The sequence below is a fragment of the Rhinopithecus bieti genome, unplaced genomic scaffold (genome assembly GCF_001698545.2).
Source record: "Rhinopithecus bieti isolate Rb0 unplaced genomic scaffold, ASM169854v2 scaffold_12478, whole genome shotgun sequence".
Taxonomy (NCBI): domain Eukaryota; kingdom Metazoa; phylum Chordata; class Mammalia; order Primates; family Cercopithecidae; genus Rhinopithecus; species Rhinopithecus bieti.
In genome coordinates, this window is record NW_016807367.1 from 506,665 (window position 1) to 530,726 (window position 24,062).

Genomic DNA, 24,062 nt, shown 5'->3' on the forward strand with positions numbered 1-24,062 from the left:
AGTGCTTTAAGAATAGCATTTAATTAAATATAAAATGATACTTAAAAAATACTTCTCCCACAGTGCTGATCACATAACAGAGATTCTGAATAAATGTTACATCCCTGCCTACCTCTCTGACCTCTGCCACATTTCCCCCTTCCAGCCTCCCTGGCTTTTCTCAGTTCCTGCTCATTCTTTCTGTTTCGGGTGTCTTTCTGCCTACCCTCCCACCTCAGCCTGTTTCTCATTTGACTCTTTAATGAAGCCTTCTTTAAACCATATAGCTGATATTTCCCTGGTTATTCTTCATTGCAACACCTTGTTTGATTTCTTTCTTGACCCTTCTCACAAAATATACTTATGTTTAGTTTGCTTGTTAACAGTTTGTCTCTGCCATTCAACTGTCAGCTTCTTGAGTACTGGAGCCATATTTGTTTTGTTTATCATTACATTCCCAGACGATAGGTACCCAACAAATATGTGCTGAAAGAGTGAGTGAAATAATGAACAAGCCAGAGTTCTATGATCAGTAAGGGATATGCTTTGTTGGATAGAGGTATAACTGAATCTACCTGTACTTCTCATCTCCACACAGTTTAAGCTGTGGATTATATTAGTTTATATTCATACATATTTTCTTTGTTCTGAAAATAATTCCATCTAATAATTTAAGGCTCATGCATTCTTCTCATAGTAGATCTTGGAAATTCCCCTATTAATAATAAATGCTTGGCTTAAAACATGCAGACAAAATATCTATGTATAGGTTACTTAATTTGTATGTATAGGGTTATATAATGTATGTAATTTAAAAACATTTATCCTGAAGGAATGATGAATTGTTAGATGGCTCATTCTTCATGTACTCAGTAGTAAATAGCAAAGTATTCAGTAAATTATAAAGTAATAATGGTAGTCAAAAGGTAGTATAGGTAGCTTTTTGTTTTCTCTTAAGTGTTCTAGATACCACAGTTCTTTGATGGCTCTTTTCGAGGAGAAAACCTATATGCTTGCATCTACCTGCCCCTCCTCTTGTATTCTGGTCTTAGGAATTAACAGTCACCACCCTGTCTCCACATCTAGAAACCACCAGTCAGCCTTGCCTCCTCCCTCTCCTTACAGCCATACTCCTTTACCTCTAGGCAGTCACTTCATCCTACCATTTCTGCCTCAGAAATCTTTCACACCTGGCCCCTGCAGCCCTGGCCACACTGCTGGAGAGGATGACACACCTTCATCATCTCTTGTCTAAATTATTGCACCTCCTAAACCTATCTCTCTGCTGTGAGTCTCTTCCAATTCCTATCTAATGTCTTTACTCCCTCCAGAGTAGTCCTAAAACACAAATCAATTCATATTATTCCTCTCCTTAAAAACATCCCCGTGCCTCCCTGTTGCCAATTCCTTGCATGGCCCCAAAGCCCTTCACAGTCTGGCCAACCTGCTTCTCCAGTGCCACTTCCCACCAGTCCTCTCCTTAGGGCTCTGCTTTTCCCATGCTGCATACTCATCATCCTTCACCTGACCATGGCCCTTCACTGCTCTATGCCTTCAACTGTATTGCCAGCAAACTCCTACTCATTGTTGAAGACTTGGTACAGAGGTGCCCTCCAATGTGACGCCTGCCTGCTCTGACCTAGACTGGCCTCGATTAAATTCCACATCTCCCATAGTACTTGATTCATAATATTTATCAAGAAATAATATAATTTATCAATGAGCTTCCTAAAAGCAGAGACTATATCTTCTTAATTCTCCTACCTCCTTGCTTATAGTAACTCTCAGTATATATGTATGTACTTAATCTGTAATTTCATCCTAAGTAGCGGTCTCCATAGGTTAGTATTTATAGGTATACTTAATAACATATTCAAGAGTAGGGTGTAAGATGTATAAAAAGATTGACTGAAGAGAAATTTGAGTTTATCTTCAGGGAGCCCCTAGCAGTAATTTTCCCTAGGTTGCCATTTGTTCAGGATAATATTTTTAGGTCTGTATATAGTAGGTACTCAATAACAATGACTTACTTCTTTCCTAGTCATCACCTGAAAAACATATCTGAAAAAAAAAAAGTATATCTTTTTTAAGGACACTAGTTCAAGAAAAAATAAATTTTTCAAAATTTTATGTTAAAGAAAAGCCATATTTCTAACACCTCCTTTGACTTTAGTCTCTGGATGAACTAACTGTGCTGTAATTGGCCCACAGGTACACTAACATAAACGATAGAGCCACGTGTCTGAGTAGACGTTATCATATAAGTGCTGCTGCATGATCCTCAGGTCCTCCAGTACCATGGAAAAGGGGGAGCATTCCACAGGCAGGGTTGCCCAGGGCAGGCAGTGTCACCTCAGCCACCTCCTCCTACAGTCACAGCCTCACAAGGTCGTCTCTGCTTGCAGTGGTATAGATTGTGTGGTACACAACAATGCTGCATTTCGAAGAAGTGCGCCCACCTTATAGGCATCATAGGTTTGAATATATATATATATATATTTTTTTTTTTTTTTCTCTGAGGCGGAGTCTCGCTCTGTCACCCAGCCTGGAGTGCAGTGGCCAGATCTCAGCTCACTGCAAGCTCCGCCTCCCGGGTTCATGCCATTCTCCTGCCTCAGCCTCCCGAGTAGCTGGAACTACAGGCGCTCACCACCTCGCCCGGCTAGTTTTTTGTATTTTTTTTTTGGTAGAGACGGGGTTTCACCGGGTTAGCCAGGATGGTCTTGATCTCCTGACCTCGTGATCCACCCGTCTCGGCCTCCCAAAGTGCTGGGATTACAGGCTTGAGCCACCGCGCCCGGCCAGGTTTGAATATTTATTATTAAAATTGTTCTGGCAGGAGGAAATAAAGTATATTAAAGAAGGGATTTTTGTAATACACACAAAAGTGCTACGGGGCTACAGCAGGCCTGTTGGACCTTGACGATCAATCTCAGGCAGCCCACTTCATAGCCACCATACTTGTCCTCACCTACTAAGCTCACATACTCTATTCAGTAATTCTTCAGTTTCACCAAGACCCCAGATTAACTGACCTTTCAGTCACCATCCTCATGACTGTACTTCCCTTCTTACCCAGCTTTGATTCCTTAGTCTGCCATTATAATCCCTCCTTGGCAAATATTCTCAGCTCCTTCACCCTTTCTCCCTTTGATGTACTTGCTGCAAAAAGCCCCAACCCTGGTTAAAGCCAACTCTGCCTACTCCACGCGTGCATTGGAGCTGCTCAGATTCCATGGCCTGTCATTCACCTCACTCCCTGGCGGAGCTCTCAGCTTCTTCACCTCTCCATTTTACCTACTTCACAAAGGCCCAACCCTGCTTCTACTGGAGCAGCTGAGCTGAGCTTCTCAGAAAGCAATACACATTGGTCTCATCTTGTGTTAAATTCGTGACGCCAAATTTAACGTGTCATCTAACACCTACCAGAAACCCTACCCTACTTCCTTATAATGTTCCTTTTTCTATTCTTCAAAGGGATAGTTACCTTATCCTCTATCTTCAAGTCCCTTTTACCTTCCCAACACTCTCCCACTTGCCCATCGTACTCACGTCTCACTGACTTTGCTTCTGTTTCTCAAACATGCCAGTCTTGTTCCTGCCTTAGACCTTTGCACTGACCATTCCTTCTGCATGAAACACCTTGCCACCTTTCACATCCTCAGAAAGACCTTTCCCCACCCTCTCCTTGGTGGCTACCCAATAACAACTCAGTCACTGTCATATCATTTAGTTTAAACTTTGGCTTAGTATGTATCATTATTTTGCCTCGTTTATTTGTTGTTTTGCTTTTTATTTCTCTCTTAAACTAAAATGTTAGTGTCATGAGAGCAGGGACCTTGTCTGCTTAGTTTAATCTCCTGATTAATCTTAATCTCCTCAACTGTGTGATGTAATCTTTGAGGACCCCTATTAGCAGTACACATATGTGCTAGTTCAGAGGAATCAGGTGCACTGCATGTCAGGCTACTTTCACAACTGTAACTAGGAGTGCCGAATTATGAAAATAAACGCTTGTATGGATTGTTGTATGCATCTTTTAAAATGAGGTTTTATCATTACTGGTTAAATAGAAAATGGGAACTAGAGAGAGAAGAAAAGACTAGGAAGTATGAACTGAATATATTTTTCTTAATCTTTTATTGGTGATAAAAGCTTGTATCATTCAACTTGTGATTTATATTTCTGAGAGTGAATTTTTTTTTCTGTTTCCCCATACAATACTTCTTTTTGTTTTAAATCATTGTTGACTGACTCTGATTTGATGGGAGGTGTAGTTTGGTCTTCCTCACTGCATGGCTGCACACACGGCTCCTAGGCCTTACTTTCCTCATTTGTAGAACAAAGTGTTTTATATCTTCTACCCTGAAGGTGCTATGACTCTGAGATAAGATTAATCTTTCTGTAGATGGCTAGGAGATTGTTCCTCTGTCAATCTAGAAAGAAAGAAAATTTGTGCCATCATAGTATTTTCTCTTCTTTTCCAACAAACCTTTTCAATACATCTAAGTGCTTGGGACAAATACTTATTTTGTGCATTATATTTAAGTGGTATACAAATAAACAATGAAGCAGAAATTCTACCACTTTTATTTTCCACCAACTTGAATATTTTTTAAAGCAGCACACTAAAACCTACTTTTTCCCTATAAATTAATAATAAAAAAGCATATTTATACATTATCATTCATGCATTCTCTGATCTTTCCATTAGTGATTTGTTTCAGTTTGAGATGGGCCTTTCATGTTAAATAGTCTTCCATTAAAGTTGAAGCTAGTGTTATTAATACTAGTAGAGTTTTACACTTATAGCATTATATTAGATATGAACAGTTTTCATTGCTTCACCTGAAAATTGCTTTGAGAGAAAAGTAACAGTGAGGTGTACTGATAAATAGGGATAGAAATATCATCAAACTGAGACTCGGAAATAAGAATAGTGATCATTTACCAGGGACGGGCCCGGTCTGTAAAGCATTTTATATTTATTTAATTACTTAATCCTCAAGACAACTACTGTTATATCACAGACGAGGCACACGGAAAGTAAGGAATTTGCCCAACATCACAAAGTAAGGATTGGAGCCAGGACTCAAAGTCAGGCTCACTGTAGCTCCAGAGTCTGTACTCTGAACTCCTGTGCCATGGTTCCCTCAGGAAATAGGGGTCGTAGTCCTACTCAGCCACCTCCCTAGCTTTTCAACATTTTATGCAAGTTGACTTGGCTCTCTGTGTCTGTTTCCAACTGTAAACTCTGCAGAATAATAGTGTGTGACCTTTCTCATGAGAATGAAATGAAGTAATAGAGGGGAAGAATTTTCAAAGAGTGAAGTAGATAATAAGTGTTCATTGTGCCCATTTATTATTACTATTGTTTATGCTTTTTTGCAAAGTGTTTTCTTTTGAATCTACTCAATATTTAATAAAAATAAGAAAAGTGTTATAGAAATTGGATTTGATTTCATATCTCTGACTTTATATTGCAACAGAATATTAATGTAGAAACAAAACTTTATGAAACTATATGGATTTAGTGCAATAGAGGATAAAACTGAAGAAACAAACTGAAACTACCTTAAAGAAAATGTTTTAAAATTCAGACACTTAACATGAAACATTATCTATCCTATATCCTTACTCAAAATCAATTTATGAATAGGGTAAAGACAGAATAGAAACAAAAAGCTAGGAAATACTTTAACAAAAAAATTAAGAAAACTAAGATGATGGATATTATACTTTATATCTATCTCAGTGAATCGACATTCTACACCAAAGACATGTCATTTTTACAGGTTTCCAACTTGGAAATCATGCAGGAATTGATATGTGGCTCTGTTTATTAGAAGCACAGAGAGTCAAATTTAAGTTTTCCTTTACCCTTTCCTGCTATTTAATTTAGAATAAGAAAATCAAAGTTTTGAAGGTGAGACAACAAAATAAAAAAGCTTCTGTGGAAGATTTTTTCCTTCTCTCTTCACAGGGAAAAATAAACAGGTTAATGAGGATTTGTCACTTAATTTTGAACACCTACATTTCTCTGAGGTCTGAGGGCAAATGAATTAGTATAGATTCTGAAGGAAGATAGAACTGGCCACCTCACCAGAACGCCTTTTCCCACCTCATCTTGGATTTTCTTTTTTCCCAAGAGAGAATTCTGAGGCATCTATATCAGGTTGTATTGATCTAGCTCAAGCAAAGTGTTGTTATCTGTAAGGTTATTAAAGATTTCTATAAGGCAAAGAAGTTTGGAGAATTTTAAAATGACATGAATTCTTGACAAATACAGAATGATTGCATCAAAAGTGTAAGTGGCTAAACTAAGAGAAGATAAGGTTTCCTGGAGTTTATATCCAAAGCATATCTTTGAGGCATGTCAACACTACTTCACCCAGTTTTTGTTTATGAAACATTTTAACGCCTTTCTAGCTACATAGTGCAAAAGCAGCTGCTTTGTGAATTTAATTTTAGAGGAAGATGGAAAAGCTCTGTGCAACCTGGCAAGATATAAAAGGGTTTACTTAGAAAATATAGACAAGTATCACATAAGACTGGAAATGCTGAAAGACAGTCTGCTTTCCCCTAGAGTTACTGTTTTACTTGTACATCTATCCATTCCCAACTTTCCAGTTCTTTTCTTTATTGAGATTAGGTATCCACCATCAATTTATTGGAGTGTTTAGAAGAAAGACATTTTGTCTAGAAGGATTCTGGACCTGAGAGACCCTGTTTCTTGCCATACTGAGGGAGTCCTATTCTACTATGAGACTCTAAGTACTTTGCAATGAAGAAAGAGACTATTAGGTTAGCTCAATCAAATTACAGTTGGCCCTTTGTATTTCTGGGTTCTGCATCTGTGGATTCAACCACCTGCAGATTTAAAAAATTGGGAGAAGACAATAAATAACAATACAATAAAAATAATACAGAATTTTAAAAATACAGTATAACAGCCTGCTACAGTATAATACATGTGTAAATAGTTGTATTAGGTATTATAAGTAATCTAGAGATGATTTAAAGTATACAGGAAGGTGTGTGTAGGCTATATGCAAACACTACACTTTTTTATCAGGAGTTTGAATGTCAGTGGATTTGGTATTCACAGAGGTCCTAGAATCAATCCTCTGTGGATACCAAGGGACATCTGTATTGCTCATACAGTTGATTAATTATTACAGATTTGTCTTGGGTTTTAAAGTGGTTTTCACTTACAAGTTGCACCTCATTCATATTTATTTATGTTGTTGGAGAGCAATGCTGGTAGGAGAGGAAGACACTTATTTTTGGAATTGGGATCATGCGTTCTATAACCTATTGCAGAGAGGAACTTTTATGGTGTTTTTAACCATTGTGTATTAAAACAAGATTGAAGGGCAGCAACAATTTCAATAATTTCATGTAATTTCCATTTATTTTATTTCTTAAAGGAGTTGAGTTATATTAAATTTGGGCAGCTACCAGTTTTATACTACCAAACACAATAGATTATGAAATGACCCTTTAAATGAAGTCCCTCTGTAGCCTTCCAATAACCAGCTACCCACCACCCCTGGTGACATATCTGATCATGGAGACATCTGGATACCCATGATACCTATAGCACTATTATCCAAAATGTGTGTTCTAATATGTCAGTCCATAATGCTGTGTGACAGGACTGCTCTTATTTCTCTCTACATCACTGTGTTTTAAATTTAAAGAAAGAAATGAATGCTAGATAAATTACTATGGTTTGGGATCACGTCTATACTCCCCCTACCTTCCCAAAAATAAACCCCATAATATTTTATAAATCCAGGTGTGGCTTTAATTACAAGATCTACCTTTTAAAAGAAAATTAATTACAATTTTTAAAATATCTAACACACTTTCCACTTATTCCCACCCCACCTAACCTTCAGGGTTTTGTACCTGTACCTGGTACCAGATGGTCAGCTTTCTGCCAAGACACCTTTAATACACTGTCAGTTCACTTCATGAGTCCCTGAGAACAGCTGAAGTTGATCCAACAGCCAGTTGTTCAAAGATTCTATTGAGAGTAGTTTATTTTATTCTTGAGCATCTGTAAAGATATGCTGCATTGCGAATTAAGCCTTTTTAGTGACAGAGTACATGATGACAGAACCCCATCAGCCTTATCAGGAGAAGTTCCCTGACCTCATTATTGCTAATGGATCCATGATAATTCAGCCTGTTGTGAATTCTCATGTTCAATTATGCAGGATAATGAGTGACTCAAAACTTAATATGTCTCAGCTCTCGTCCTTATGATAGGACTTGTACAGCTTCTTTCAAAAGTGAAACAAGGTTTTAAGTAGAGTGGTTCACTTTTATGTCCAAACAGAAGTTATCACTAATATTCAGATGACCTGATTTTAAAATAAGACAGAATTGCTCTATAACTTTATATTTCACTGATCTTTTGTAGGAAAGTTAGGACAGGCTTATTCATTTTTAAGTGTTAATTCTGGAATTCTAAAAGTATGCAAATGGCATTTGTCTTTGGATTCACAAAAACTCTAGATATTCAGAGTTTGAATTATTTAAACTCCCACAACACATGCACTTTTGCTTTTCAAGCATGAGTTATAATTTAATTAAAAACTTCTGGTGCATTGCTAGCATTTTAAATATTAATATGTTCCATGGATCACTTTCGATTATCTACTGTCTTGAAATTCTTGAAGATGTCAGATTTTTAAGATTCCCAAAGTTGCACTTGGAATTGTCTGTTGAGGCAAAAGGGACTGTGATAATTACACACATCCATTAGGATCAGCAGAGGAGATAAACTTTGGGGAGGCTTAATGGGCATGTCTCAGTGACAGCTAGCAAAGAGCATTTGGCATGATTAAGGATGGATTTGAATGCAGTTGAAAATATACTCTCATTATGGACACCCAGTGGAAGTTGCACTACAAATGTTAAATTCCCCAGAAGAAGAGTAGTGTGGCAGGGAAGCTTTGAAATCCACTGTGGCCATCAACCAAATTATTCTCTTTCCTTTATGTCTTTCTCCTGTCAGAATCACTTTGTGATGCCCATTTCAACTCCCTACATCTCTGAAAAGAGGCAACCTGTTGATCTCTGTATTTCAGATTGTCCGAAGATACATCAAGGATTGGCTTGAGAGAAAGAAGCCTCCTTTTGGTGCTATCAGCAGCAGTGTACTCCTCATGATCATCTACACAACATTCTGTGACACGTTCTCTAACCCAAATATTGACTTGGATAAATTCAGCCTTGTTCTCATACTGTTCATAAGTAAGTTGGCAAATGGGATAGCCTGGCTATCCCTCAGTCTCCTCAATAGCAACGCGTAGCACTGTGTGTTCTCTAAATTCATGTCTAGTGTTAATTTGACTAGAAATGAATGCTTAATTTTCTATTACATTTACTCAGTGACTTTATTCTGTTCTTTTAAAATACATCGGCTTTACACTTACATCTTAATTTCCTTTGTTTTTGAGTCTGCTGCCCCATTTTCTGATTTACAGTAGTTGATGTCAGATGAGAGAAGCCTTAATTTCTGTCAGATGCAAATGTTAGATTGAGCACTGTGTCACCAATTTAGTTTATAATAACTTTAAACTGATCTTATGCCTTACTGTGATTTAAAAACAGGATTTATAATTTATGATACTATTATTTCTAAGCATAATAACTTGGCTGCATTGGTTAAAATATGAATATTTACATCATATTTTCTAATAAAATTTACCCAAAGTAATATCATTTCATTTTGAGAAGCAGCAGACTATAAAAGGCAGGAAACTGCTAAAGCTCAAAAAGCAACCTTTTGTTCTGTTTATCCTATAATCCCAAAGACAACTGTTACTAATGTTGCAATATCAAAGAATCTTTTGTTATTCTAAAGTATATTGTATGCTACTGCATTTGTGATATTTGCTAGAAATATTCGTAGTATAAACCAGCTGTTTCTAAATTGACCAAATTAAATAACCAAATCTTAAAGAGGCTTTATGTTTTCCCTCAATAACAAAGACTGTGTCTGGGGATATTATCAGTAAGAACAGACTGAGTCCCACTAATTTAAATGATTATTTCAGTTTAGAAAGGCATGCTTGTTTGGTTTATTTGTTTGTTTTTCTTTTTTAATTCCTATAAGTAAACTACAGGAACTAAAAGTAAAGTAAGTAAACCTATAGATAAAACAAATATAAGTAAACCTATAGATAAAACAAATATACCAATAAGTATGCTACAAATACTGCTTTCAGAGTGCTAATTTAGATTCAATCTTTTTTTCTTCAGTATTTTCTATCCAGCTGAGTTTTATGCTTTTAACTTTCATCTTTTCAACAAGGTAAGTGATTTGGTATCTCTTGTTATTAGTTTTCTAAATGAGGAATCGTGCTCTCTACTTGGCTGCTATGCCACTACACACATTTATATTTTTTTCTCCTTTTACATATGTTTTTCTCCTGTCTCCCAGACCATTCTGCCTCCCTTCTGCCACCCTCAAATTGTAGACATTACAAAGAGTCTTTCCCTGGCCTTATCTTGTCTATCCACGTCGAGTGCTTAGGCAGGCCCCTTCATTCTACTGGCTTGAACTGTTAGCTTCATACTGATAATTTTCAAGTGTAAACCATCCATTGCAATGTTTTTCCTGAGTTCGAACCCTATTTTTCACTTACCATTTAGATATCTTTACTTGACTGTCTTAACAAGACCTTAGACTTAAGATATTCAAAATGGAGTTCATGTTTTCCCAAAAACTACCTCTTTCTCTCTTGTTTCTTTCTTTATTTTTAGTGAACCACCATCCTCAGAGTTACTCAAACTGGAATTCTTCACATCACTCTTTTATAAATTTCTCAATCTGACTTCTGTAATATTTTTTCTGCTCCCAAAGCCACTTCCTTAATTCAGGCTCTTGTTGCCTGTTTCTCTCTAGGCTATTTCAATGGATATCTTACTGATAATTAATTCCATTTCTACACCCAAGTTTTGTTATACATTTCATAGTGCTTCCAATGACTAGAATTCTGATAATGGCTCTTTGGTTCAGATATCTTTAGTGGTTATCCAGTGCCTATAGAATGAAGTTTATTTTGGGGGACAAGGTTCTCTAGTCTATTTTCCAGTCTCATGAACCACTACTAGTATTCATGCTGTCTAAGCTTTAGGTTGATGTAAAATCTTTGCTGCTCCCTGGAAAGACCTCATGCTTTCTCATTTCTGTCCCTTGCTTGGGCAGTCCCCATATCCAAATTGGTCTCCATGTCCTGGTTCCTCCTTCCTGTTCTTAAAAGCTTACCTCCAATGCAAACCTTTATTATACATTACAAATATTACTTGAACTTTTGGTTAGAGAAAGTTTCCATAGGGAATGACACAAATAAGAGGTGATTTCTATCTTGCACTGATAACCCAAGTGTCCTCTGGGTGGTACAGTAAGCCAACCTGCATTCAGTTCAAAGAAGAAGGAAGCACTTCCCAAGAGAGTATAGAACAAGGATTCATGGAAATGCGGGGGCCTGACCTGAGCCATACAAAATGGCTAATTGTTCAGCAGTTAGAGATGCCAAGAGAGTTCTTCGTGGGAGAAGAAGCAATAATGCAAATGTGGACACATACAAAAACCAAGATATGGTGAGACAATAGGAGTAGAGGAAGATTAGAAATAGTAGTAGTAACTGGAAGGATGGGCTTGAGCCAGATTGCAAAACCCATGAACACCAGGCCATAGCAATGAGTGACCACAAGGGAAAGAGCCTATGCTGTTTATAAGGCTTGAAAAAGTGTCAGAGCAGTGGATGGTACAGGCCTCACATTAGGCACTTGGTTCTCACAGCACTTGGTATAGCACTAGGCTGATTGTAAATAGTCAATAAAAACTTATTGATTGATGTAATTTGAAGCATTTTCCCAAGCTAGAGGTTGTGATTTATGAAGTAAGAGTAAAGCCTGGAGCCATTAAGTCACAGAGAAAATGTGACTTAATTGGGCAAGTCTGAAAGCAGGAGCTATTTTAAAGTTCTTTTTGTAAATGGCTTGTTATATCACCTTAGAAAAGACATTTGCCTTTCAATGGCAGTTTGTTTGCTGGTGCTTGTGGCAAAAGTGATCATCAGAACCACTCCTCCTATCGGATTAAGTAGGATGCAGATATCCTGTTAGTGACTAAAAATTTTCTTGAAAAATAGAACACAGAGCAGCCACTACTGGGACTGCTAAAGGAGGCATGGGTGGCAGAGGTGTGACACCTAGTTGAACTGAAATTAAGAATTTACAGCATGGAGAAGACTGGACTTCCATAAGGATCTGTGATTTTAAAATCCTTCTTTTTCTTATTCTGCATTCACCAAGGTTCTGTCAGGGTTTTTATTTTGTTTTGTTTTGTTTTGTTTAGAGACAGGGGCTTGCTCTGTCACCCAGGCTGGAATGCAGTGATGCCATCATAGCTTGCTATAGCCTCAAACTCGTGGGCTCAGGTGATCCTCCTGCCTCAGCCTCCTGAGTTAGCTGAGACTACACGTAAACACCACCATGCCTGGGTAACTTGTAATTTTTTGTAGAGACACGCTCTTGCTATGTTGCCCAGACTGGTCTTAAATTCCTGGCCTCAAGTGATTCTCCCACCTTGGCCTCCCCAAAGTGCTGGGACTATAGGCATGATTCACCACAACTAGCCATCTGTCAGGTTTTTAACTTCCTTGACTTACAGTCAAACCTGCAGATTCTTTGATGAACGACAGCATATAGCTTGATCATTTCTCCCTCTCTGCACCCTCTTCCCACCCTGTCCCCTGCCATAATCATCTACTAATGATTTACTTCGAATTTGTCTGAAGCCTAAATTACTTCTCACATAGCCTCATTCTCTGTTCTCAAATTCCTGGCTTCCCTGGAGAATTTCTGTACTTTTGTTTTGTTTTGTTTTGTTTTGTTTTGTTTTGTTTTGTTTTGTTTTTTGAGGCGTGAGCCACGCGCCCAGCCCAAGAATTTCTATACTTTAAAAAAAATCTGGCCGGGTGTGGTTGCTCATGCCTGTAATCCCAGCACTTTGGGAGGCCAAGGTGGGCAGATCATGAGGTCAGGATTTCAAAACCAGCCAGGCCAACTTGGCAAAATCCCATCTCTACTAAAACAAAAATTAGCCGGGCATGGTGGCGGGCGCCTGTGTCCAGTATTCTGGACGGCTGAGGTCAGGGATCACTTGAACCGGGAGTCGGAGGTTGCGTGAGCTGGTAGCACTGGCACTGCCAGCCTGGGTGACAGGCAAGACTCCGTCTCAAAATAATACGATAATAATAATAATAATAATATTTAATGAGATGGGCATTGCTTTGCTGCTTTGTATACATATTTTTTACTTTCTCTGTCCACTTGTAGGAATGGTGACTCATCAAACCATGAGTTGCTATCAATGGACTACCATTCTGCAACTTTGGGAACTGCAAATTAAAAAAAAAAAAAAAAACCACACATTGAAAAGCTGAAAAAGGAAAGCAGTAATTGGGCTCTTTAAAATATATTAAAAGTTAAAAAGTTTTAGATAACTAGAGTAACAGAAACCTTTATTGTCATTAGAGTGGCAAAAAAAACTGTTAAGAAAGGAAAAGGAAGAAAACAAATATTTGTATATGTGTTTTAATTCTGATCAGTACATTTCCAGTCAGATATCTCAATCTGCCTTTCACCGTAGCCCTGGGAGAAGCAGGATGGGAGAGTGGGAAAGGGAAGCAGGGAAGGAAGGTGGGGACGATCATTAATGGTAAGTTTCCTTACCATTTCAGAGGAGGCAACTAAGCCTTGGCACCTGGGTAGCTTGTTCAGTGCCACTGAACTAATGACAGAAGAGGTCTTCTCTGAAAACTAGCAGAGACAAAACACAGGTACAGAGGTTAACAAAGGAGAGGCTTCACATGGAAGTTTCCTCCTCTGAAAATAGTGGGCTTAGACAGAAGTATCTCAAAGGACCTTTTCTGCTCCACATTCTGTGATTCTACTAGTAAAACCTGACATGTTTTCCTTTGTGGGTACTGCAAAGGAAGGCAAAATAAACATTATGTGGAAAACACTGATTGAAAGCTTTGTAAGAGAGAATAAAAAGACCAGTTGGGAAGAAAAGGAAATAAACATCTCAAGAGAAGGCAAAGTGATCAAAAGAATCATTAAAACAGGATAAAAGAAAATCAATATTAAAAAGAGATAAGGTAGAGTTAGAAAATAAATAGTAATGTGATTCCTTTCAAGAATGTGAGCAGACACAATAGAGATGTTAATCAGTGAAAATAATTTTAGTCATTACTACTCAAATATAATGTACAGGACACTTGATTTTTCTGGGTCTTGTCATGACCTTGTACCATGAAGTCTCCCCCTTGACAGTATGGCTAAGCGTGGATTATTTACCAAGATAGCTGCTCTCACCCATTACATTTTGTAGTGTTTTTCATTTTAATATTTTCTTTCTCAAAAGGCAAACTTATGACCAAGATTTGGGGCAACCAGCTTACTAGTTGTGTGACTTTAGGGGAGTTGTTTAACCTACTTGTGTTTCCAGTTCCCTTTTTGGAAAAAGCAGAGCAGTAACACTATTTGTACGGCTTTTCTGAGAAGGAAGTAATACTGGCTGCAACGTGCTTAGAAAAGTGCTCAATAATGCTTATGCTGTGGTAATTTACCACCCTACTGAACAGAGGGGTAAGTGAGCATCTGCTCTATCAGCGTTCCCCAATGTACAGCACTCCGGTCCTACATAGCTAGAGTACAAGTCAACCCTATTGAGGAGGAATATTGTTTTTAACCTTAAATGTTCCCTTTTTGTGCCTTAAGGTTCTAATCTTCCTTCCCACTGATGGACTTTTTGTCAATAAAACTGTAGAGCAGTGTTACTGAGAGCAGTGAGCCAGAAATCTCCCAGTGTGGCCCTAGCTTTAGTCTCTTTACCTGAAACAGAGGACAAGTAAGCATGTCTTGCAAATATCCTCTTTAGCCACATTGTGAATGCTGCTCTAATGAGCAGCGGCCAGGGCCAGATTAATTCAGAGCCTTCTTGACCAGAGAGACTATGACATATTGGAAATGTGCTATAACCCTGAAAAGAACAAGATATGAAGCCAAACAAAGTTTACTAAAGGAAAAATGTGTTGCCAGACTCTAGGAAGAAAACTAAATGCATAAACCCAGATGCAGCCATGGCTGATATAAACAAGGGCCACAAAAGACAAAGTTTTTGAAGTGCTCCTAGCACCACAAACGTTTCTGGACAACATCCCCCACCTAAGCCAGCTGATCACATTACATGTTCTACAATCACCGGAGGGCAGTCACTCCTGCATGGAAGTCTTTTTATCCCTTGTTAATTGACTGAAATTCATATTCTCCAACCTGCCAATTTCAAACTTTTCTAATGTCTTTGATTCCCAGGCCTTGGAATTAACTCAAAATTGGCTCACACTTTACAAAGAAAGTAAAATCTCTGACATAACTTGCCTCTGTTTGCCCATTCTCTGCCTGAAAAATCTCCATATTTTTCACTCCCCTTGTTCACTTTTGCTTCCAGTTCAGATATGATAGGAAATGCCCTGCTCCAGATAACCTCTTTATTCTTGGCTTCTCAGGTCTCTTTGGGGACCTGTGTTCATCAGGTATTTCTCTCTGCTGGGTCTTCATTCTCTCTTTATAGTCATGGTCAAATATTCTGTGACCCTTTTCTTCTCTTTGCCCAATTTCTTGAAAACACAGTCCTCACCACTTCAAACACAGTCCTTCTCACCACTCCAGACTCGGTCCTTGTCACCGCTCCAGACTCGGTCCTTGTCACCGCTCCAGACTCGGCCCTTGTCACCGCTCCAAACACGGCCCTTCTCACCGCTCCAAACACGGCCCTTCTCACCGCTCCAAACACGGCCCTTCTCACCGCTCCAAATACAGTCCTTCTCACCCCTCCAAACAGAGTCCTTATCATCACTCCAAATACAGTCCTTCTCACCACTCCAGACTCATCCTTCTCACCACTCCAGACTCATCCTTCTCACCGCTCCAAACTCAGTCCTTCTCACCACTCCAGACTCAGTCCTTCTCGCCATTCCACACACAGTCCTTCTTGCCACTCCACACACAGTCCTTCTCACCGTTTCAGACTCAGTCCTTCTCACCGCTCCAGACTCAGTTCTTCTCACTGCTCCACACACAATCCTTCTCACCACTCCACACACAGTCCTTCTGACTGCTCCAAATTCAGTCCTTCTGACCGCTCTAAACAGTCCTTTTCACCACTCCCAACTCATCCTTCTCACCGCTCCAAACTCTTCCTTCTCACCACTCCAAACTCAGTCCTTCTCACTACTCCAAACTCAGTCCTTCTCACCAGTCCAAACACAGTCCTCACCATCCAAACACAGTCCTTCTCACCACTCCAAACACAGTCCTTCTCACTACTCCAGACTCAGTCCTTCTCACCACTCCAAACAGTTCTTCTCACCACTCCAAACACAGTCCTTCTCACCACTCCAAACACAGTCCTTCTCACTACTCCAGACTCAGTTCTTCTCACCACTCCAGACTCAGTCCTTCTCACCACTGCAAACACAGTCCTTCTTACCAATACAAATTCAGTCCTTCTCACCACTACAAATCCAGTATACATCAGCATCAACTCCTTGGCCTCCTTTCCAAAGCTGACTGAGCCTCCTCTTTTAATTCTCTGTTTCCTTAATGCTCCTCTCAGTTCCATATGCTCAAAGTTTCTAATTTCTCTTTGATTATTCCTTCTCTCTCAAAGCAATAATATCAATATCTCCTAGCTTGTGTTCGACATATACATTGTGCCACATTCTTAACAAGCATTGGCATTTATCCCCACAATTGATCCTAAGAGTCTTGTACTCATTCTACATATGAGCAAAAGGATGGCCTGGAATTAAAATCCAGCGTGTTTGCTCCAAAAGCCTGCACTCTTGATCTGTTGGGAGGTACTATTGCACAGAAGTTAACAGAAATCCTTTTCATCCTGTCTCCATGTCTCTTTCCACCATCTCCTGTCCTCACTCTGATTCTTTAGGCCCTTAGAGCTCTCTGCTTCCTGCCCAGCCTCACCATCTTCACTCTTATACCATGCTGTGTGATCACTGCTCCTTAAGAATTGATCTACTCATGTCATTCTACTGTCCCAAGTCCTTCAGCAGTTTGACTTATCCCATCATATCAACTCAATACTCCTAATCATAAGCCAGTGTCGCTGCACACAAGTCAGCCTGAAGAATCTGTTCTTTGCCAACTGCCCCCATACTCCCGTACTGCAGTCTCACTGTCCCCTATCTAAAACACACATCTGCACATGTCTAAATCTATTCTTTAAGGCTCAACTCAATTGTTATTTTTTCCCAGAAGGTTATTTGTGCTCTATCATCATCTCCTACTTTCCCTGCCAAGCTAGAGGTGATCCTTCTCTTTCAGCCGCAAAGCACTCTGTTTTTCTCTCTCCTCTCCTCTTTCTCATATATATCTGTCGTGCTTTCATCTCTCAGCCCATGCATTTATGGAACCTTGTGGAACTCCTTCCCCATTAGGCCTACTGTGAGGAATAAAGGGATGAAGAAATATGAAAGCCATGTAGTACAATGTTTAAAAAACAAGAATGGTATTACAATATCAATATGAGAATAAAATGTAGAAACAATAAGCCAGTGTTATTATACTCAGTAAGAGTATATGATATGCATCCATGGGGAATCCTCAACTGAAGTGAAACACCAAAAATTCACTTTGAAAGTTATCAAGAAAGAGCTTAGAAGTAAGACTGGTTAGGAAGCAGAAACATGCATGCCTTTTCAGAAGAGAGACCAAAGGCCATTTTAAATATTCTCTAGACACAGGCACAGGGGATGAGGAAGCACGGGGGTGGGGGGAGGAGGGGCGTGGAACTCTTCTCTCCTCCTGTGAACATACAACAAGAAAAACAGGATGTGGGATCTATTTAGGGAAGAGTTTTCTCCCATGGAATGAGATTACTAAGGGAAATGATTGGGTCTCTTTCATTAGGGAGCCTTAAACATCAGGTACATTGTTATATCTGCAACTATATACATGGAGTCAGTTTCTAGAGCATTTTTCCATTTGCTAACTCTTCTGTCAAAGTTCAGAGCAGGGAATGAATAGACTCTATATAGTCAAATCCTGATATCCTGACTCCACAGCAAAGAATAGTTTCTAAAACATAAGGGCACAATCATAACAATGACATTTTTAACTTTTTTGGCTTTCTAAACCCTTATTATCTAAAACAGGAAATCTGATTATGACATCCAATTCCCAGGACTCACTCCCCACAACGTTTAATTAGTTTTGACTCAGTGAGGTTTTTTTAAATGTTTAACATAGTATATAACAATAGTAGAATATAGTAATTAAGAACACGCCTAGGAACTGGACTCTGTTTGAATCCTAGCTGTGTCACTTACTACCATGGGCCCTGAGTATGTTATACACTTCTGTGTGCCTCAGTTTTCTCATCTGTAAATAGGAACATTGTATCACTTGCCTTTTGGGGTTGTTGCTTTTACATGTAAAGACATTAGAGAAGTACCTGATACATGATACTGCTCAAAAAATGATAATTTGTGTTTACTAAAATATATGACGTTAAATGTTTGTTCATACCATGTATTTCTTAAGTGTGTGTTTGCTGCCAAAAGGATGTGTTGCTCCTTGAAAGAAGCATTTTTAGAGATACATTAATCCTTTCAAGCCACTGGGTAAACATCAAGTAGTAACCTAGAAACTTAGAGTTCCTTGTTGCATTATTTTTAAAATCAGTCCTGCTCCAGGGGCTGATTACATATGTGATCTTAGGCGACCTCCACCACACATTTTTACAACTGTTCTCCTTTTCATGGATAAATTACTCAGAAGTGGTTCTCTAAAAAGAAATTCAGACACTTCTGTACACTGGGGTGCAGAATTACCACTGTCACCAGGATTGATCAAAGGGATGTTAACATAAAGGTAGGTACTACATTTGATTTTAGATGTGTTAAATTGGCTTTTTATAAAAGTATTTGTCAAAATCTTTTTTTGCCCCTAGGAATAATTCGGGTTTCACACCAGCAGACACAGTGGCTATCATTTTCTGTTCTACACACAAATCCCTCACATTGGGTAAGTGATTCACAGAGTTAAAAACCATATATTACCCTCATATAGTTACATCTTATGATTTTGAAATTCAAAGAACTCTTCAAATTAAACGGAATGGGATATTGTCCACACTGTTAGATAAGGAACAGTAGCAAAGTGAGGGTGGGTCATAGATTTGAAATTCTGTTATTTGAACAAATCTCTGTGGGCAAAAATTAATACTGTAAAACTTAGCTTAATTTATAATCATGTTTTCAATTCTCATAAAAGATTATCAATGTAGAATGTTAACATTAGAGCAAGGGTGGAGATGCTGTGGAAACTACTTCTAAATAGGGAATTGGCAAAACTTTGCTTTGGCAGGCCCTAGAATTGTCCCCAGAAAAGATTAACTTATTTTCCAGCAGCTCAGAGCAAGGTGGGAATAATGTTATTACTCTAATTTGATATTGACATTAGTGTGATGCTCATTTCTGAATGTTATTTCTGTAAAGAAACAATATAGTTATCATTAACTCAATCAGATTAGCACTAAAAGTGAAATAAGTATTTATTTAATGGACAAAAATGGATTAAGAAGAAAAGTGCTATTTTCTGCTTAGCTTTATCCAATTAGTGGCATTATCCCAATAACCTGTTAGACATCTGGAATCTATGTTTTTAGTCATTAAAAGTCATTAAGTAATCAGAAGCTTTATTGAAATATACATCAGTCACAAACTCCTTGGGGTGGTGGGCATGTTATGGCAAAAACTCATATTACAGATTTCTCTACATTTTGGCACGAGTCACTTAAGAGAATGAATAATCATTACGTTGTTCTTAGTCTACTTATGTTAAGGAAATTCAGTCTGTGAACTAGAAAATGAAGACATTTCATAATTTTTTTATTAATCCCAAACATATTTGTCTGATAGTCTGCTGTCAGTCTTACCAAGCTTGGAAAATGATTTCGAAATTGGACAAACCTTTAGGAGCAGTTGTTATTGAGAGCTTCAGCTTATTTGAATAAATTATATATGTATTTTTGTATTTGTGTAGCTATAATCATCATTAGATTGAAGTTGAAACAGTCTTAAAAGCTGTATTCCAATCCTAATTTTGTGTCCCTGGACAAAGCAGTTAACTTCCCTGAAGCTTAGCCTTTTCATCTGTAGAAGGGGCAGAATAACATTCATTTTGTAAGGCTGTTGTAAAGATTCAGGTTTAAATTTGCTAAGTACCTGGCACAGCACTTGGTAGATAACAGGTAGTCAATAAATGACAAGATGTGTGCAATAATCATACTGTAAATAGATTGCTGTGGGCTACACGAGAGAGCCCATCTAATAGCTTGCTGTGCTGCCTGGCACTTGGTGAGTACTCTATAAGGTGTAGCTATTCTTATTGATTATTAATAACTATGTTAGTTACAACTACATTACCACTCCCAAGGTTCTAGTCTCCTGACCCCTGTCTTGTAGATTTTCGTGAAACAAGTGTGTTTTAGTTGTTGACTTCAAAGAAATCATCTTACACTTCTTTCCCATGTGTGTTATTGTTAGGTACTATCTGTTGTCTCAGGTCTTCTAAAACCTGAGGGACTTTTATAAAGTTAGTGTGTCCAGATGCAGGTGCTGCCAGACTCCTCAGATATACAGAGTGCAGGGATCGAATGAGCCTGTATCCTTAAAGCATAGGCTGAAACCATTCCCACATTTCTGCAATGGGCTTGCAAACCTGACCCACTGGGTTTTTTTTTTTGTTTGTTTGTTTTTTGTTGTTGTTGTTTTGTTTTTTCACTTTAAGTTCTGGATACTTTTAAGGACTTGTTTTTGTCAGGAAAACCAAAAAGGGTTTTCTCTGTTTCTCTGTTCTGTGCTAGAGCTGGTTGTGCTGAACAAAGAGCAAAACGCATACCCAAGAAGCATACAGCGGTGTGATCAGTGTGCTTTTCTATAAGGGTTTTTTGTCTTTTATTTTCTTAATTCTAAAGTCATATTTTTCTGTCCTTTATACTCTCCAAAAGCTAATTTTCAAGCAAACAGATAGGTGCTATGAAGTAGTTGTTTTGCTAAAAAGGCTTGGGTTAAATTGGATTTCTGTTTGCTTTTGTAGTGTTCTACCATGAAATAGATCCTCCAATAAGATGCTGTACTAGTGTAGTATCTATGTAATCCTTAGCTACTTTCATAACATGATAGACATAGGCTGTCTTGGAATTATAAGACATAAATACTCATCCTGGCTCTTCCACTGATACTTTCCTGGGCCTCAGTTTCCTTGGTTCTAAAATTAGGTAATTTTACTTCCAACTCCAATATTTTGTCATCACTTGATAATATTTGGCTTCTGTCTTGCAGTCTCTTACATAGTATTTGTGAAAATGCCCTCTTTGCTGCTTCAGATCTCAGACAGATCACCCCTATTTCCCCATACAGCAAGGGATGTTTAGATGCTAATGTTAGAATGTTCTTGGTAAGCACTATAAATGTACTGTATCCATTTTCACAACATCCAATGCATGTGACCCTCTACTGGTGACCTGACATCTCTGGTACAGAGGATAGGCCATGACAGTGACCTGAGATATAGGCTGATAATAGTCCTAATAGAAATTATTTTTTGTTTATTTTTATTTTTAATAAACTTTATTTTCTGAAAAGCAGTTTAAGGTTCACAGCAAGATTGAGTGGAAGGTATAGAGATTTCCCACATACCACTTGATCCCATACATGCACAGCCTCCACAATATCAACATCCCTGCATGGAAGTGCAAGAACATCACAAGGAGTATGAGGACTTCATAGTCCAGAAAGCAAGGGAAAATTTTAGGTAATATCACTTAGAGTTATATTTTCTCTCACTGCTGACCAAAGATGAAATGTAACAGATTATAATATACCTATTTAGCACTTTAAAAATGCATCTTTCCCTTTGCAGTCACTATCATAGTATTTCTTCTGATTTTATATATATATGTGTATATATGTGTATATACATCTTTAACATCTCACATAGAATACATTAAGTGAAATATAAAATACCATTCATTATTATATCTAGTATTTGTATTTAAGAATAAATCATTGCAGGCCAAAAGGCAACCATGTAACTAATAAACCAAAGATGAAAACTCTTGCTTGAGAAGCTTTCTGAGTATTCTCTTATATACACCTTCGATTTATTTTATTGTTCTTGCTTTTGCCCTATCTCGATCTCTTCCTTGTACTTGCATCTACACACATGCTGAATTTGATTCATTGCTTTTATTAGTGCATTTGCCATTGATTGATTAGTTCTTCGTATTAGTACTTTTTCTATTGATTGATTGCAGATGAAGTGACTATTTGACCTTTAATTATGAGGCTTCCTATTGAAAATGACATTGAGCTATGGCTTCACATAATCCATCTGGAAAAGCCTGACATGATGCCATTCCCTGGAGTTCGTTCAGGAAGAAAGAGGAGGCCTGAAGGAAGTGCAGAGCTATCACTGTGCTTCATCTAAAACAATACTACAGGGCTTGTTTGCTGCTCTCCTATAGTTTCAGCTCAGGGTTGGAGGTAATTTTATATTTTGTCAAGACAGCATCACTTGCTGTGGGTTGCCATAAAAGCCATGAACTCTCCCAAATTATTCTTTAGTTTGATGACAATTTTTATGTAATAATTAAAAGATATTTTACATAGCAGAGATTGAAGAACAGCTTGTATCCTAGTTAATAATGGCTCAGTGCACAGTCAATAGATCTCATCAAGAAAGAAATTAGATCCAAGATATCCTGTGAAATTGGCATTTTACTTTCATCTTATTTATCTTTTTCTCTTGAGTATTCAAATCACTTTGCTTTTTTAGAGTTCCAATATATGCAGAAAACTTTCTCACTACATTTAGCAAGCAAATGTTTCAGGACATTTGAGGTCCTTAAGTTAAACATGTTTATGTTAGTTTTTAATGTTTTTAAATAACAAACTGAAAGTACATAACTTCAGAGTATGTCAGCTGACTACTGGCAGTCAATGGCAAGACTCCAAATTTCTTATTTCCAAAAGTACTTCCAAACTGAATGAATGCTAATTAAATATTAAATAGAATATCATCATCAATGCTTATTAAAAGTCCACTGTATGTCTTGCCATTTGCAGACATTTATGTACAAAGGCAAATCAAGGCAACTATTTCTTACATTGTTTATATGTACTTAATTATGGGTCTAATTTCAGTTACACAGCTGAACTATGACAAGAAACTATGCATTAGGCTAAAAGAATATAGCTTTCTGGTAGACATAGGATAAAGAGCACATCCCTGATTCTAGTCTGGATTCCTGTTCTAGTTCTTTCACCAAAAGCTGGTACAAATCACTTAATTGCCATAGGCCTCATTTCCTCATTCATACAATGAGAAGATGGACAAAATGATACTTGAGATTCCTTCCAGTATTAAGTTTCTGTGAGTCTGTGACTGATATTTCTGCTCTATAGAATAACAAGTTTCCCTATTATGTGTGCAAAAGCAATAAGTTCTTGAAAGGAATACTTATATAAATAATGTTAACGTATTACAGGAAAGGAAATATGTCTATAGCTTCTTCCTAAAGAGATTAAAAAATACCTTCAGACCCTCCAGACTGTCTTAGGAGAAACACAATCTTAAAAGGATCTTGTTTTCCATTTGATTGGAAGTTCTTTAGGAATGTTAAAGAATTACCTACAACTTGGGCTAAAAATCTCATTTAGTAACATTTGAGTCATTTTGTCAAGAGGAAATTGATTTGAAATACAAAAGTTTGCATTTCTAGTATTATTTTCACACAAAGCCTATTCTACTTAGTACATAAAAAATCTTATCTTAATAAAACTACTCTACATTTGGGCTAAAAGGTTAAAGCTCTTAACCCTGTAGATAATGTTACCTAAACAATCTTGAATATTAGCAAGTCGGTAGTTGTTGCCTTATTGTACATACCAATAAATGAAAGTATA

General features: G+C 37.8%; 1 protein-coding gene and 1 long non-coding RNA gene across 3 annotated transcripts in view; one reads left to right on the forward strand and one right to left on the reverse strand.

The window, feature by feature from the left end:
- The window catches only part of SLC10A7 (solute carrier family 10 member 7), a 272,783-nt gene that overhangs the window by 224,532 nt on the left and 24,189 nt on the right, over positions 1–24,062 (forward strand). For both annotated transcript variants that reach the window (XM_017881490.1, XM_017881491.1), the window contains exons 8-10: positions 9,081–9,246; positions 10,258–10,309; positions 19,043–19,116. In XM_017881490.1, coding sequence (XP_017736979.1) covers positions 9,081–9,246; positions 10,258–10,309; positions 19,043–19,116 — 292 coding nt within the window. The remainder of the gene's footprint in view (positions 1–9,080; positions 9,247–10,257; positions 10,310–19,042; positions 19,117–24,062) is intronic.
- LOC108535479 (uncharacterized) overlaps positions 4,234–24,062 on the reverse strand; it is a 56,530-nt gene continuing 36,701 nt past the window's right edge. Inside the window, exon 5 of the long non-coding RNA XR_001887244.1 lies at positions 4,234–4,415. This is a non-coding gene — a long non-coding RNA (uncharacterized LOC108535479). The remainder of the gene's footprint in view (positions 4,416–24,062) is intronic.